This window comes from Vombatus ursinus, unplaced genomic scaffold (assembly GCF_900497805.2).
Source record: "Vombatus ursinus unplaced genomic scaffold, bare-nosed wombat genome assembly UNPS02014789.1, whole genome shotgun sequence".
Lineage (NCBI taxonomy): Eukaryota > Metazoa > Chordata > Mammalia > Diprotodontia > Vombatidae > Vombatus > Vombatus ursinus.
Window position 1 is genome coordinate 25,290,854 of NW_020954567.1, and position 17,617 is coordinate 25,308,470.

Here is a 17,617-nt window from a genome sequence, read left to right on the forward strand (position 1 = left end):
TAATAATAACAATTATTATTATGTACATTGGTGGCCTTTGGAGAAATGAAATACACCAGAAAGAAAGCAATAGGTGTTGACAAAGGAAAATATATGGCTAATCCCTGGGACTCAATAGAAGGAAGAAAAATGGGGACGATTGGAGCTAGCTCAGAACCAAGAAAAATCCCTGTATTTTTATACTTGTGAATTGTCTTGGGATCTTAACTACTGTTTTTAACATTTTAACATTTTAAAGAGAACATTTAACATTTTAACATTTTAACATTTGAAAGAGAAAATGTGTTCAACTACACTTGATTTATAATCAAACTTTAGGAACATAAATTGTAGTCTATTCTATAATAAGCAAATTCTACTAAGATTATTTGATCTTGGGGCAATAATTCTCTTGTTAAATACCTTGTAATTGTGTTTTAGTTGGTTTAATTTTGCTACTGTTTTCATGAATAAATCTTTGGTAAATAGGAAGAAAATAAACTTGGGTGGAACCATCTCCAAGTAATAACTTACATTTACATTTATATAACCCTTTAGAGTTCACAAAGTTCTTAAAACAACCCTATGAGTCTGATAGTTCATGTTTTATTATCTCCATGAAGGTAAAGAAAATGAGTTTCATAAAGGTTAATGACTTGCTCTGAGGTAATACAGCCAGCCAACAAGCATCCAAGCTGTGCTGGGATTCAAACTACCTGCCTCCAAGTCTAGAACTATTTCTTCTATACAGAGGTTTTTTCTTCAATTAAATGAAATCACCTGTAATATGTTATTTTATTTCTTAACTATCTTACTCTTATCAACAAACATTTATTGAATGCCTGCAGTGTCTAAGGAGCTGTCATGGGCATTTCTTTGTGCAAATTGAGGAAGAAAAGTTAACTTAAAGTGTGGTTTTGGGGGCCATAGAAGTGGTTTTTATAAGTTATGAATTTTAGTCAGAGTTTCATTCCCAAATTGAGCATTTAAATCTTAAGGGATTGCAGTTCTCTACAAGAAATAGTCATAGAAATTGAATAGCTTTTTGAGATTTTCATATGTGGTGGACTTTTTCAGTGCAAAGTATTGCCATTTTGCCTATCTTGGAAGAAACTAATATTTTTCTTTTGAAAATGAAGGAAAATTAATAATTGATTTCTATATGGGACATATTCATTATTAATTTTAAGTCTAGTCAGATTTTGTCATTCTTCAGTTTTTTTGGTGCACATTGAAATCAGAAATATGTAGTCAATATCAATCATTAAGCCTTTTATAAATTCCATTGCTGAAAATAGCAACCTAAAATCTAAAAATTTTAAGTGTTTATTTAATTCTCACCCTTATGCACAGCTACCATTTTAGTAAGTGAAAATTTCAAGGGGGAAAAGGAAGAATGTAGAAAAATACAGTAATATTTAATTAAATAATTTTAATGTATTTTATTTATTTTCAAAAAACTTTGTAAATATAAAATCATTGTCTTTTAGCTTAATCTGTTTGAAAAGGTGCTATTTGTGGGAATATTAAATGAAGCCTTGGGAGGCAGTTTGGTGTAATTTGGAGACTTGACTCTATGAGACAAAGGAAACCAGTTTTTCCTAGTCCTCGTTTAGCCACTGAATTTATAAGTGGCTTATTTTTAAATATTGTGGCTTTTTAAAACTCTTATTATATTTACTGTACTTGTTGGTATTCCCCAACATCAGCAATTCTGGTTAGGATGTTAGAAATACCTACTCTTCTACCTATACAATCCTCGTTTTGGTGTCCTTTCTTATTTTCATTCTTTTTTTCAAATATTTTCAGTTTCTGTTTTTACTTTTCATGTTTGCATGCATAAATAACCTTTGTGATCTTGCATGTTTTCACCAATCTGTTGTTCCTGTTACTTTTTTAAAAAGTTTATTTATTTTTAGTTCAACATTCACTTCCATAAGCTTTTTTTTTCTTTTTAGCTTTTTTGGTCAGGCAGTTGGGGTTAAATGACTTGCCCAGGGTCACACAGCTAGTAAGTATCAAGTGTCTGGTCTGAGGCTGATTTTGAACTCAGCTCCTCCTGACTCCAAAACCAATGCTGTATCCATTGCACCACCTAGTTGCCCACTCCATAAGTTTTTGAGTTTTAAATTTTCTCTGCCTCCCTCCTCTCCCCTCCCTGCTCCCCAAGATGGTATGCAATCTGTTACAGGCTCTACATGTATATTCTTATTAAACATATTTTCACATTAGTCATGTTGTAGAGAAGAATTAGAATGAATGGGAGGAACCACGAGAAAGAAGAAACAAAACAAACAAAAAAAAAGAGAGAAAGCAAGTAGTATGCTTCGATCTGCATTCAGATTCCATAGTTCTTTCTCTAGATGTGGATAGCATTTTCCATCATGAGTCTTTTGGAGTTGTCTTAGATCCTTGCATTGCTGAGAAGAGCTAAGTCTATCAAAGTCAGCCATCACACAATGTGGCTGTTACTGTGTACAATGTTCTGGTTCTGCCCACTTCACTCAGCATCAGTTCATATAAGTCCTTCCGGTTTTTCTGAAGTCTGCCTGCTCATCATTTCTTATAGCCTTGTTAAGTTTTTTAAAAAATTTCTCTTTTGTCTTAAAAAAAATCCTTCAACACTTTGCCTTCTAAAAGTTATCCAGTTTATGTTAGTATTTTAAGTGTTCATTTTCAAAAATACTAAGTGTAGTTGACTTGCTTTCTTATAACTTTATTGAAAAATGTGTTAGTTGAATGGTGAAGAGATATGAAATCAACAAAACTTTATCAGTTGCCTCTTTTTACATTCACAATTTTATGATTAACAGATATTCTTTAAGCATTAACTTTTTCTTTTTTTAAGAATCATTGATCCTATCTAAGAACATTTGGTTTCTGAGTTCTATTTTGTCCTGTTATTTTATGCTATGTTATATTCTATTTGCAGTACTTTGTTATACTATAACAAGGAAAAATATAATTGTTCCCACAGGGATGATAGAAATTTATGCAATAAAAGCATAATAAGTGGTATAAAATCACTCAGTAAAGCGGAATTAAGTGCAGAGTTACTGACTCTCAGTCCCAAATCAGTAACTGTGGACAATCAGCTATATATTTCTAATCGGCACATCAAAGCAGGTTAGTGTTCTTATATTTATATTTCAATAAGTAGCATATAATATCCATGTACAATAATCATTGATAGCCTTCAACATTTATAATTGATATTTATTGTCTAACTGAACATAATAGAGATTCATATAGAATCCTCTTTCTTTTCTTAGTATAATGAGATGCTCATGTAGGTTGAGATCTATTGAGTTCATAACATAAGAAGAAATTTTGAATTTACAAAATAAGCCTAAAGTGGGTAGTTGTTTTTAAAGGCATATTAGCTACTTGGGCAAGTTCAATTGAGGTATAAGATTACTTTCCATAACCCCCTGAGATAAGATATGATTGAACATACAGTTTAAAAATAGTTTAAATTCTATGGAGGTTCTAAATGATGCTACTTTCAGTTTTAACAACTTGCTCTGATTATTGTACTCACTCAAATTGGAGGTTTTTGCAGAAATCCTATAATAGTACTACTTTTCATGCTGAATAAATAATGTAGAAACAGGGAAGGTAGATGCTGTTGCTTTATTTAGTACTCACGAGGTAGTAAGTGTAATGCTGGACTTGGAGTCAGTCTTGCTTCATACACATAAAATGGGAATAATTATATCACCTACCTCATAGTATTGTTGTGAAGATCAAATCAGGTAACTCATTTACAGTGCTTTGTAAAACTTCAAACAATATTTAAATACTAGCTATTAGCTATTACTGTTTACTAATAATAGTAATAATGATTTTCCTATTTTTCTTTGACAAAATAGTTTTTCTGCCTCTATTGAAACATATGGTGGAATTCAACATCAAACCAGACCATGAGTAAGAGCGTTATGTATATGGCAGCCCAATCCCCAATCTTTAGTATGATCACACATATTAAATGTTATTTATTTGTGGACGTATATGTGTGTGTATTCTGATCTTTTGCCCTTGAGGGTGAAAATTTTCAGTTTAACAAAGTTGGAGGTACAAATTTTCTTAACCTATTATATCTATAGGATTATCATAGGTAAACTTCAAATGTTTTGAGTTTTATTCATAGAGAAATTATATTTAAGGTTTTAAAAAATAGATCAATTAAATGGTGTCAAGTTAAGATGAAGAAAATTACTTTAGATGAGTGAATCAATGAGAGGAATGGAGGGGAAATAGAATGACATCAAGTAACAGATTTGTGGATCATTTTAGACAGGTCATTACTGTGGGTTAAGATCGTGAAGAATACATTTTTCATAGCTGGAGATTCATTAAATAAACATCTTAGAAGAAGTTTCATAATAATCCAAAGCATACGTATTAATTCTGATACTTTTACTAAAAGGTTAGATAACTTTTACCAACTTTGGAATAGCAGTGATAGTAGTCTAGAATAATATCAGTGATAATAGTCTAGAATCTAGACCCATTTGGGGTCGTGACCCATACTTTAAAAAGCCCTGGACAATATAATGCACAGATCTTAGATATCTAGAGTAGAGTATCTCCATTCAATTATATTTTTTAGTAAAAAAAAAAATTAAAAAAGGAAACCTGTTGTAACATTAACATTTTAATTGCAGTTGTTATTTCTACATCCTATGCTCAAGAGTATTTCTTTTTTTTTTTAACTTTTAGGAAATTGGGGGTTAAGTGATTTGCCTAGAGTCATGCAGCTAGTAAGTGTCCAGTGTTTGGTCTGAGGCAGGATTTCAAATCAGGTCCTCCTGAATCCAGGGCTGGTGCTCTATCCACTGCTCCACCTAGCTGCTCCCTTAAGAGTATTTCTGGTGTTCTCTGGGTGCTATATACAATAGGCTATTAGAAAAAAGAGATGTATTATGTTTTTAGTATTTTAAAAATTATGTCAACTTGTCTGTTACTAACTACATAGTATATGCTCTTAATGCCCTCTAACTTTATTTTCCAGATACAAAACCCTTGGAGAAATTCTGCAAGGGAAATACTTTATCATCTGGAATGGCCATTCTACTTGAAAATATTATTTCTGAGCTTGAAAAATGTCTTGGAACAGCTTTGTCTTCTATATTAGAAACAGAAATGAAAATTGCTTTTGGAGACCTCTGGCTAGAGGTGATTATTTCAACTATAATTGACTGAAAATTTCTGATCAGAGTTTAAGAATATTGTAATCAAGAAAAATTACTTAAGTGCAATGATGCTGACTTTAGTGTTATATTTTTCTAGAAATTTTAAAATCAGCTTTCTGAAAATAAAAAATACTACTCTTTTTGTAAAGATAAGAGTGATCTTTTGTCAGAAGGGAATTGAATAACTGAATGACTTGCTTTAAAAAAAAATAATTTTTTAAAAAAAATTTATTTTTCCCCAGTTACATATAAAAAGTTTTTAACATTCTTTTTTTTTTTTTTTGTTAAGTTTTGAGTTCCACATTCTTTCCCTCCCTGAGATGGTAAGCAAATTGATAGAGATTATACATGTGCAATCATGTAAAACATTTCCATATTAGTCATTTTGTGCAAGAAAACACAAACAAAAAAAAGAAAGTGAAAAATAGTATGCTTTGATCTGTATTCGGATGACATCAGTTCTTTCTCTTGAGGTGAATAGCATTTTTCATCATGAAAGTCTTTTCAGGTTTTTATGAAATCATCCTGCTTGTCATTTCTCATAGCACAGTAATATACCATTGCAGTCATATTGTTCAGCCATTCCTCAATTTTCAATTCTTTGCCACCAAAAAAGAGCTGTTATAAATATTTTTGTACAAATGTGTGTTCTTTTCCTTTTTTTTTTTCATCTCTTTGGGATAGAGACCTAGTAGTGGTATTGCTGGATCAAGGGGTATGCACAGTTTTATAGCCCTTTGGGCATAGTTCAGAAAAGTAGCTTAAAAGGTCTTAGGGGTGGTTATGAGAAATGTAGATATTGTTGTATTAAACTTTGAAAATATTTTCTCAAAACTAATTACTTTGATTTATTTTTGACCAAGAATATATAACATTTAAAATGTAGCTAGCGTTTATAGCAACTCCATACATAAGTTGTCTCCAAATATTGACTGTACTTTAAAAATACAATATCTTTTAAAAAGAAAAAGAAAATATTTAGGTATGTACTGAAAAATAATGCCAATTATAGCTTATATTCAACTTTTCTACATGCCAAATTATAGGAAAAAAGTTTGACCTATAATCATATAGAAAGCTCTACTTGTGATGCCATGCCATAGGACCAATAAGCATTATTCAGTGTGTGGCTTTATAGAAAAGTAGTTTTAATTTATCACAAGTACAAGCTTCCTTGGATCTGTAATTTCATGAAAATAGGTATCTGCCATTACTGCAGATCACAAGCTGTGTACTTCTCAGCTTATGCATTTTTAATCTGTGTTTTAATTTTAATTTTAATTTTTATTTTTAATCTAGCTATTTAATCTTTCATAGATCCTCCAGAGTGGATCTATTCAATATGATGGAGACTTTCCTCTAGGTGATCTTTTTATGTATTATGGATACCAATGCAGCACTTGATCTATCTATTTGTTATTTCTCATTCTTGCTGCATGACTGACTCCCTTTCCTGATCATGTTTATACTATGTTATCCCTTATGTTATTTCAGTTTGCTTGTGCTCACTATACATATTTCTGTTGGCCTTTGACTCTATCCTCTTTTTAGTATTTAAAAATTATTATGTTTTAGGATTCACAACTAGAAAGTTGTGACCAAATCATTTGGACCCTGCACAAAGTTATGTCATACCTTTGACAACCGTATGTCTCCCTTTTATGTATCTTGTTTGGTATTACTAATCAGAAGCTGTTGAAGAGAACTAACTCTGAATGTATTTACCAAGGAATTTTAAATGATCTTGTGGACATCTCTTAACTCTGTGTCCTGGTCTGTCTTCTCTCTCTACATTCTATCACGGGGTCATCTCATGCATTGAGCTATCATCCCTATGTAGATGACTCCCAGATCTGTGTATCTATCCCTGACCTTTTTCACGAACTCTTGTTCCACATAACCAAGGTTGTTAAGAATTTTCCACCTGGATGTCCAGTAGATACTCAGTTTAACATAATCAGAACAGAACTTACTATATTTTCTTCTAAAACTCTGTGGCCTCCAAACTTCCATTATTTACATTGAGACTACCACTGTCCTTCCAAGTTTTGTAACCTTGGCTTTTCCCTCTTACTTCTGATATCTAATCAGTTGCCAAGTCTTACAGATTCCACTTTCACAGCATCCGTCACGTCTGCCCTCTTCTCTCTATTCACGTAGCTGGTAACTTAGTTGAAGTCCTCATCACTTTATCACTGGACTCTTGTAATAACTTTCTAATTATTTTTCCTGCATCACTTCTCTCTAATACCAAATTGATATTTCTGAAATTTGAATTGATGAAGGCACTCTTCTTCTTTAAAATTTTCAATAGGTCCCTGTTACCTCTAGGTAAAACACAAAATCCTTTGTAGGACAGACCATACTCTATAATATAACTTCCATTTATCTTTTCAGTTTTATTTCATGTTAGACCCCTTTATCTACTTTCTCTCCTAGTCAGACTTGGTCTGCTAACTGTTCCTCATCCTCAACATTTCAGCCCCTGCCTTTCAATTCTTTTGTGTGTAGTTCTTCAGCATCTAAAATACACTCCTTTCTTAGTTCTCCTCCACTGAATCCTGAGCTTCCTTCAAAGCATAGTTTAGGAATCAGCTTTTAGACAGCTCCTAATCTTTCCACATTGGTAGTCCTCTCTGCTCTTGAAATTACTTGTTGATTATTTGTACAGACTTGTGTGTCTCTGTATTGACTTGTAAACTTCTTGAGGGCAAGGACTTATATTTTTGTCTTTGTATTCCTACTGCCTAGCACAGTGCTTTGCATACTGTAAGAGCTTAATAAAAGTTTATTAGATTGAATTAAATTATTGGATCTAAGATAATTCACAAGAAACTTTTTTGGCAGACAGTCTTTAAAGCTAATTTATTCTGGGCTTTTTTTTGGGGGGGGGCATTAATCAACAAACACAGCAGAATTTTAAAGTCTCTGTACCTTTCTGTCAGTTGTGTGTCTAAATGTGTGATCAGTTACAAAGAAAAAAAAAAAAAAAAAGACTTGCAAAAGTTTACTTCCTTATATTTTTATCCAGGCTACCTTTGATACTTATGTTCATCTTGAGAAAGTAGGTATATGGGTTGGTAGTTACTTATATTTGTTTATATACCTTTTTGGAGGTAGTAATATGTGGTATTTTCTATTCTTTTAGTATTTCATTGTCCTTGAGTTATGTTGTAAAACAAGCCTTCAATTCTTATAAGCGTTGGGTCTCAGACTAAGCTTTTTCTGACTCATTTTGACTTCTGGTTCTTGTCACTTACTGTTCAGAGTGAGACAAAACTGTTGATAATCTTCTTCATCCTTCTGTGTATTGTTATGTAAATGAATCTGAATTATAAACCATTGGTCTCCAGACTTTGTTAATCACTTGTCTCTAATACGTATATATTTACTCATTTATAAGTTATGTATAGAGTGTTATATATTAATAATCATGTACATTATAAAATTTAAGCAAAAATAGATATTAAAAAAGGATGAGATAAAGATGAAATGGTATTTGATCCTAGAGTCAATATTAGCTACTGGAGCTTATAACTGAAGTAGGAGAGCGATATGGTCAGACCTGTACTTAAAGGGCAACTTCGATGGATTGGAGTAGGAAGAGATTTGAAATAGGAAGACCAATTAGGAGGATGTTTGAATAGCTCAGGTGACAGATGATGAAGGCCTGAACTAAGGTGATGGCTGTGTGAGAGATGGAGGTAGAAATCACAAGATTTGGCAACAAATTGGATATGTGGGTTGAGGGAAAGCGAGGAGTTGAAGATGACACTGAGGTAGTGAACAGATGTGACTGAAAGGATAGTGTCGCCCCTAGTGGAAATAGAGAAGTTGGAAAGATGAATGGGTTTTATGGGAAAGATTATGTAATGAGATCTGCAATGCAGATTGATGCCCATTCATGCTGTGGTACTCTGAAGAATGGGGTAGGGTTAGGGGATTTGTAGATGGTAAGGGAAAGGAATGAGAGGCTTTCAGAGCCTGCCCTTGAGGGTAGCACAGAGGGGACCTGCCAGAACCTTGAGGTGGTTAGGGGCAGGGGTGGGTATGTTGGGAGAGGTAGGATTTCTCTAATGGCATCTTCATTACTGCATTCTGTGCATGTCTGGATAGCTGTTCGGTTATTACTTACCTGAAAAGTGAGTATGACTTAGAAGGTCAAAGTTGAAAGTTATTATAGCAAAAGGAAGAGTTGGAATGGTGGACTGTAGGAAGATAATGGTAGATGTGGTTGTATTGGAGACATTACCCATGGTTAACTATTTCAGACGAGTTGAAATGGAACCCATCATCCCCATCCCTTGATTTGTTTATCACATTCTTCCTGGGGTCAGTTCTTACTGTGGAGACAAGTGTTCTGAAATATTCTTCTGAGTTTTCTCTCTCTGGAGACTTTTAAGCAGCGACTAGATGACTACTCAGGAATGTTATAGAATGGATTACTTTTGAAGGTACAGGTTGTTGGACTAGATGGCCATTGAAATCCTTTCCAGCTCTGAAATTTTGTCAGACTGTGATTATCCTTGCCCAATATGTCTCTCTGTTTGGTAAGGATATTATTGAATGTTTTCTGGCTAAGGTAATTTCTAAGTCCTTTTTATTTCGTCATTGTGACAACTATTTTATATCACTTAAGCTTTTGCAGGGAATAATTGTTCTCAAGGTCAGTATCTTTACCTTTTTCCATTTCCATTTTTAAAAATATAATAGCATGTATATAATGGGTTAAGGATGTTAACACATATTATTGCAACAACCCTGTGAAGTAGGTGCTTTTATTATCCTCATTTTACAAATAAAGAAACAGACTGAGAGAAGTTAAATCATTTGCCCTGGGTCACACAGTAAGTATTTGAGGCAGGATCCACATTCAGTTCTTCTGACTCTTGAGTCCAGCACTGTTACCCACAGGGCCACTAAGCTGTTTCAGTGATCTGTTTCAATAGGTTTCTTTGAAGCTGTTATTTCTCTGCAGGGTCTTTATCCTTTCATTTGATTTGGTGTTACTTTTGACCTTTAATCTATCTAGTTGATGATTATACACAGCTTGATTCTGATATGATTTATAAAATCAACTTATTTTCTATCTGTGAAAATATATCATTTTTCAGATTGTTTACTGCTTGTCATATCTGTTAACTTCTGATTTCCTTTTTAAAGAAAATATTAATGATATATAGACCTAAAGCTTCCAAATAGACTATAAGCCTTAGGTTTCTTTCATGTCATATTTTTCCAAAATTCCATCCTTCATTATGCCTAACTTTACATTGAAGTCAAAGAATTTCAGAGTTTGTGTTGATTTGTTTTCTACTTTATCTATTGTAACAGATACTGGCACTTAAGCTTCATTTATTTTTGTGTTGGCCTTGGTGCTTATACTTAAGAGAGTTAAAAGACAAGATGACAAAGTGTCACATGAAATTATGTTTCCTATTGTATTTGAGCTCATGATGAAACCGACTATACCAACTCCTTTGTTTGTCTCTTCAAAATGAACCTCTGAGATTTTCTTCAGTTAACAACAACGTATTTTGTTTTTTCATTTCATTTGTCATGAGAATTTCAATATTGACTGTTCTAAAGAATATGATAATTCTTTGGTCATTGGATATAGATTTTGCATTTAGAGTACAAAGTTTTATTAATGTTTATGTACTTTGTAAAAACTATGATTCTTAGCACCCTCTGCTCTTTTCTGCCACTCTTATTAATAATGATAATAAGAAATATTTAATTTTTTGCCATTATTGTAAGTTTGTTTAAGTGATGATTTTGCTAATTTTCACCATTGTGGTGGTTAGTTTGCCATATGATAGATTGTTGAGTGTCAAACCCAGCAGGAGAGAGGTTTCTAAAGATGGATTTTGGAGAGCCAGTTGTCAAACAATAGACATAGGGAATGCCTTTGCTTTCTGATGATTTAGAAACATAAAATATTGAAGGAAAGCATCCATTTACCATGGATTCATGACATATTTGCCATGCATGTTAACTGGTAGGCATTCAATAACCTTAGTCTATGAAGACTAGTTTTTTTCAGTGATTATGAAATTTTGAAAGTTGTTTTCACAAAGTTAATCAGATGAGATGTAGATTAGTACTATGGCAACTAAAATGATGATAAAATAGACTATTCATAGTAACAAAAACTTTTAAAATATTGAAGTTTAATAGTCATTCAATAAGCAATATATGAAGCATTTATTATGTGCCAGGCACTGTGTTAGATATTGGTGATACAAAGAAAAAGCAAAGACATTCCCTGTCCTTAAGGAGCCTACATTTTAATGACTGAAATAACAAATTCATAAATCTCCTAAAGATACATATAGAATAGATTGAAGGTAGCTGTAGAGAGGAAAACATTAGCTCATGGTTAGGGGTAGGGGTAGGAAACTAGGAAAGGCCTCCTTGAGGTGGTGGCACTTGGAGTGAAGATTAAACATTCTCTGAATATGTGTTGACTTTTTTTTTTTAACACTACAGATGGTGTACTTAAAGCCCCCATGGACACTTGCACATTTATTACAGTGTTTTAAAAAACACTGGTTAGCTGTTTTTGGATTAGTTGTGGAGAAAAACTTGCTTATGACAATTGAGAGCCTATATGAAAATCATTGTAAAGGTAGGAATCTTTCATTTTTCTATGCTACATTGGTGTTTTCTTAAAATGTTTGATTTAAATTGCATTTCTTTTTTTTTTCCAGCCAGAGACAGGGTTTATTAAAGATCCGTCATATCAGCCAGATTCTTAAGGAATCTGAGTGTCTATGAGCTATTGGCTAGGTTGTAAAAATCTGAGCAGTGGCTAGATTTTAAGAATCTGAACATCTTAATGGTGACAGGATGGACCTTATATACAGAAAGACTGAGGGATCTAGGAGTGGCCAAGTAGTTTGGAGTTACTGGAGGAGGGGTCTAAGGAAGAGCTGAATGGGAGTGGCCAGTAAGTTGGGGTGAACAGAACGCCTGTGACCTGAACAAAGGAGAATGGAATCTAGATGGTGTCAAGGGTGGGAAATAGCCAGGGTATATAAGGAGACAGATTCGGGGTAGGAGATAATGAAAGGCCAGTTGATAGGATTATAGTGTCAGGCAAATGCCAGAGATCTGGCCTTGTGGGAAAGTCCAGGCTTTTTCCTTTCTGGGGTCTAGATCCCAACCCCTCATTTCCCCCTCAAACAAATGAGACCCAAATTCTTTTGGGATAAGGGGCGAAGGTCTTGGCTTCTGAAACTGCTTTTCCTGCTGGCTAGAGGCATAGAGCTGTCCCTGACTCGAGGGGTTCCCAAAGAGGAGGTTGACTTGAACTGAGCACAGGCTGCATCTAAGGAACAATGAGGGGACATTGGCTAGTACCTGCTGTTTGCTATCAACTGTAAGTGAATGGCCTGTAGTCTGGAAGACACAAATCTGAAAGAAAAGACTGCAGGGCCCAAATGACAGGATAAAACATCCTTGGCTCTGTTTGGATTCAGATAATTCAGTTTTTCAACCATGCAGTATCAAATCTACCTCATAGCCAAACTCAGGAATAGCCAGGTGGGTAACATGCCTTTTCAAAGGAACATAATGGGAAACTGAGTCAGAAGGATCGCATCTTAGACAGGCTAAAATTGTCCCCTCAGCTTTTCCTGATGCTGACATGTATGAGCTATTGGCTAGATTGTGAAAATCAGAGCAGTGGCTAGATTTTTAAGAATCTGAGCCAATTGCAGTTCTTTTCCAAGGGATTGACAGATGAGTAGATCTTTTATCCTTGGTCCTCTTTTTTCTCTTGCTTTATACTGTCTTCCTGGGTAATATTATTTATTCCCATTATTTCAACTGTCACCTTTGATGGAGATGGCTTCCAAATATGTACATGTAGCCCTTAAGCTTTTGGTACACATCTCCAATGGCCTGTGGGAAATCTCTACCTAGATGTCCCACTGACGCTTTAAACTCCTTATGTCTAAAGCTGAAGATATTATCTTTCCATCAAGATCTTCTTTTCTTTGTAACTTTCTTATTTTTGTTGTCACTACCATTTACTGAGTCATCCGTATTTTAGATTTCAGTGTTAACTTTGATTTTCTTCACTTTTAATCTTTCATGAATAAATAATCTACTTAAAAAAATTGAAGTGAATTTTCCAAATCACTGTGATGTGGCAGAATACGCACATTGTATTTATATCTATTCACTTAACAAGGTACGTTTAAGTTCTCCACTCCCATCCCCAGTGGAACATACTAAGCCCTTTGAAGAAAGGTAGTGTTTTTAAAACCCAACACATTGCTTTGCATATAGTAGGTGGCTACCTACTATATCTACTTAATTATTAAATCTTGTCAACTCCACTGCTGCGATATTTTCTCTTACATCTCCCCTCTTTCCACTTCCACTGGTTTGTTTTTTTTTTTTTTTTTGGCTAGGCAGTGGGGTTAAGTGACTTGCCCAGGGTCACACCGCTAGTAAGTGTTATGTGTCTGAGGTCAGATTTGAACTCAGGTCCTTTTGAATCCAGGGCCGGTACTCTATCCACTGCACCACCTAGCTGCCCCCATTTCCACTGTTAACAGTCTATTATGGGACCGATTACCATTTACCTGGACTATCCTATTAGTATCCTACTTAGTCTTCCCAACTCCAGTCTTTCAACTCCATTTCATTCTTCATGCTTCTGCCATATTAATATTTTAATCTGGACAGATCTGATCACATCACTCCTCTGCTCAAAGTCCTTTAATGGTTGCCTTTTTCTTTTTGATTAAAGGTTATGCTTCTCAGCCTGGTAGCCAGGACCTTATACAATTTGGAAACACCCTATCTTTCTAGCCTTCTCTTCCCCCCATCTAATCAATGCTATATCCAAAGTAAATTGTATACTTCCACCTATGTACAGCTTATACTACTTTACCTCTGTTGTGCTGTTTCTGATGCCTGGAATATCTTTCTCTTCACTTAATACTGCCCCCTCCATCTCCCCATCTCAGCTTATTAAAATTCTACCTTTTAAAGCCAGCACAAATACTACTTTATTCATGAAGCCTTCATTCCTTGTTCCAAAAAGTGATGATCTTATTCCAAGTTCTTTCTCTATCATAGACCTTATATAGAGTTTATTTTCTTTTATAATTTTTGAATTGTAGTTAATCCGTATATATGTTTTATCACCTTTTTATACTGTGAATTTCATGAAGGCAGAAGAGATTTGTAACCACTCCCCTCACCCCCCCCCTCGCACCTAACACAAATACTCTCTTTGCACATGATAGGCAGCTAATAAATTATTGTATAGGCTAAGATTTGGGAATGCACATTTACCCTAGCCAAAGTGAATCCAACAGACATTTATTAACCACCTACGATATGCAAAGCAATGTGTTGGGTTTTAAAAACACTACCTTTCTTCAAAGGGCTTAGTATGTTCCACTGGGGATGGGAGTGGAGAACTTAAACGTACCTTGTTAAGTGAATAGATATAAATACAATGTGCGTATTCTGCCACATCACAGTGATTTGGAAAATTCACTTCAATTTTTTTGGCCCTCCCTGCATACCGGAACTGAGTTGTGAAGAAGACAAGGAAACTTAAGAGATGGATGTGAGTGGATAGAGCATTCTAGGCATAAGAGATAGCTAGTACAAAAGCACAGACGTAGAAACTGAGGTATTGTTTGAGGAACAGTAAGTAGGCCAGTATAATTGGATCACAGAATGTGTGGACAAGAGAAGATTGCAAAGGTAGGAAAGGCCTAGGTTTGAAGAGCTTTAAATGCTAAGGAGAGGAGGGAGATTAGATTGAAGGCTATTGAAGTAGTGCAGGTGAGAGGCGATGAGAGCCCAAAATAAAGTGGTGGTTTTGGGAGTGGAGAGAAAGGGGACATATACAAAAGATTTTGTGAAGGTAGAAATGACAGGATTCAGCAACAGATTAGATATGAGAGGTGAGAGTGAGGAATTGAGTGTGATATCAGGTTATTGGCCTGGGTGACTAAGAGGATGGCGGTGCCTTTAAACAGTAATAGGAAAGTTCAAAGAAGGGTAGAGTTTTGGGAAAAAGATAATTAGTCCCATTTTGAAAGTGTTGAATTTAAACTTCATTTGGGAAACCCTGTTTACATTGTCCATAAGGTAGATGGTAATATGTGACTAAAGTGAGAGAGAGCGACTGACTGTAGATATTTATATTGATCTTTGTAGAGATCATTGAACCTATGGGAGGTGAGGAGATCACTAAATGAGAAAGTATAGAGCTAAAGAGAAGGGGGCTCAGGATACAGCCTAGGTGGAGACACTTAAAAAGACAAATTTTTTTCCAGAAATTTGCCTAAGAGTGGAGAGATAGAGGATGATAGCTTGCATGGATGGTAGGGTCTTTATTTTCAGGATGACCCAATGATATAAACATACCTCCAAAGCAACTAACTTTGGTGATTCTTTGCTCACTGATTTACTTTTTGACACTAGCTGGACAAAGTTGGAATCTAGTACAGATTTAGTTTACATGTATCTGTTTTCAAAAAATAATTAATACTAATTAGCTTCCGGAGTATCTCTGTATTATAGATTTATAATATATATGATCTCTGATAACAACTTTGTTTTTTAAAATTTCTTGACATCAGCTAAGACAGTGGACTTGGCAACAACTAAATTTCTGCTTCAGGATTCCAAACATTTGTTACATGCTTTTAGTACAAGGTCAAACTACGATGGGATTCTGCCACAGGCCTTTGCTCAGGTGAATCAACTACTTCAAACACTCTCAGAGGTAAGATGCTTTTGGAATGCTTTCTAAAACACTGGTGCCAATAAATGCTTAAAACCTTTCCAATTGCTATAATTGATAAATAATAAATGAAATATTTATTCTTATTCTAACTTGTTCTGTCACCCTGACAGTAGCCAGGAAATATTAGGTGAATTAAAGAGTGAATAGGCAAGCAATTCTAGGTTTAAGTTGTATTATACATTTTATCCCTTCAGGAAAGAAGAGTTCACAATATTTGTTAGGAATATGCTTTAATTCACTTTTGGCGAGAAGACAGCTCTGATTATTTATCATTTTATTGTTTCTTTTATGTAAAAAGCCTATTATCAGTTTAATTCTCAAATTAGAATTTAAATCCCTGCCTTTCTGATCCCAAATCCAAAAAACTGTAAGAAATTTTATGCATTTCAAGTATATACAAGCTAGAGGTAGCTCAGTGTATCACATCTGTTAAGTGAGTCACAGCAAGTGCAAAGTGACATTGCCTTCTTTCTATGTTGGTTTTTTTTTTTCTCTCGTAATTATGCCTCAACTTGACTAGTTTTTCTCCTTGATTCTCATGGCCAGTTAAAATCTCTTATTTTTACTTTCTGTGCTGAAGGAGGCGGTGATGATCATAAACGTTATCATAGTTGGTAAAGGAGGAAAATATTAACCAAGATATCATTTTTATATTCTTGGAGGAAATGTAGTATATTCTGTAATGGTTAGAAAACAAGTGTTTTGTTTTGCTTTTTAAAAAATTTTTAATTGGTCTCTGAGATCATGCTGGTGTGAAATGTATTTTTGGAAAATAAGACTTCCGTAACCTCTTGCTAGTGAAGAGCAGAACCAAGACTATAAGAGGTTATTGTTTGATTTTTGTTTGTGGATTGTTTTTAGATTACTTCATTTCCATTCACATCAGTGTCATAGTGGTCATTATATGTAGAGATAAGAACAGGCACTAGATCTATGATTTCATAAGTGTAGGGAGCCCCTGAATGAAGAATATTTTTATATCAGTGCAGATAGGTACATTCTTTTCACGTTGTAGGCTTCAAGAGTTGCCTAGAACACTGAGAAATTAAGTGATACAGGATCACACAGTCAATATGTGTTCAAAGCTAAACTTGAATCCATGTCTTACTGGATCCAAGACTTTCTCTCTAACCAGTACATCATGCTGCTTTTTGGTCATTAGCATGTCCTTAATGGGTCACTGAAATAATTAAACAAATGTGCTAAGTGCTTTCTATATGCGAGGCACTAGGGATACGGAGATGAAAAAGAGATAGATAGTCCCTATCATTAAGGGTTATAAATGTAACTATTTACTAATGTTTGTTTTGGAAGATGAAAAGATAGATAAAATCTGCAAAGAATTTGATCATTATATGCTATAATACTTGGTGATACAAAGGTGTGAGAATGGGTGAGGATGGCAAAAAATAGGTTGGAAAATAGGAATCAAGGATACATAATGAAAGAGACCAAAACTTGTAGACTTCAGAGAAGCCTCATGCCTATACTTTATGAATACTTTCTCCAGGAAAAGAATTGGCAGTCACTGAATATGGTAGCACTGAGTAACATCGCAAAAAATGGAATTGGCAGGAAATAGGACAGGAACAACTTGTTGTTTGACATCAGACTATGAACTTTTTAGAGTAAAAATCAGCATTTTGTACAAAGCAAA

General features: G+C 34.4%; 1 protein-coding gene across 6 annotated transcripts in view; it reads left to right on the top strand.

Moving 5' to 3' along the window:
- The window catches only part of SWT1 (SWT1, RNA endoribonuclease homolog), a 136,535-nt gene that overhangs the window by 40,545 nt on the left and 78,373 nt on the right, over positions 1 to 17,617 (top strand). For all 6 annotated transcript variants that reach the window (XR_003569647.1, XM_027868561.1, XM_027868560.1 and 3 more), the window contains exons 11-14: positions 2,957 to 3,105; positions 4,994 to 5,157; positions 11,667 to 11,805; positions 15,794 to 15,939. Coding sequence is in view for 5 of the 6 variants with exons in the window: in XM_027868561.1 (XP_027724362.1) it covers positions 2,957 to 3,105; positions 4,994 to 5,157; positions 11,667 to 11,805; positions 15,794 to 15,939 (598 nt within the window). In the remaining variant the exon portion in view is untranslated. The remainder of the gene's footprint in view (positions 1 to 2,956; positions 3,106 to 4,993; positions 5,158 to 11,666; positions 11,806 to 15,793; positions 15,940 to 17,617) is intronic.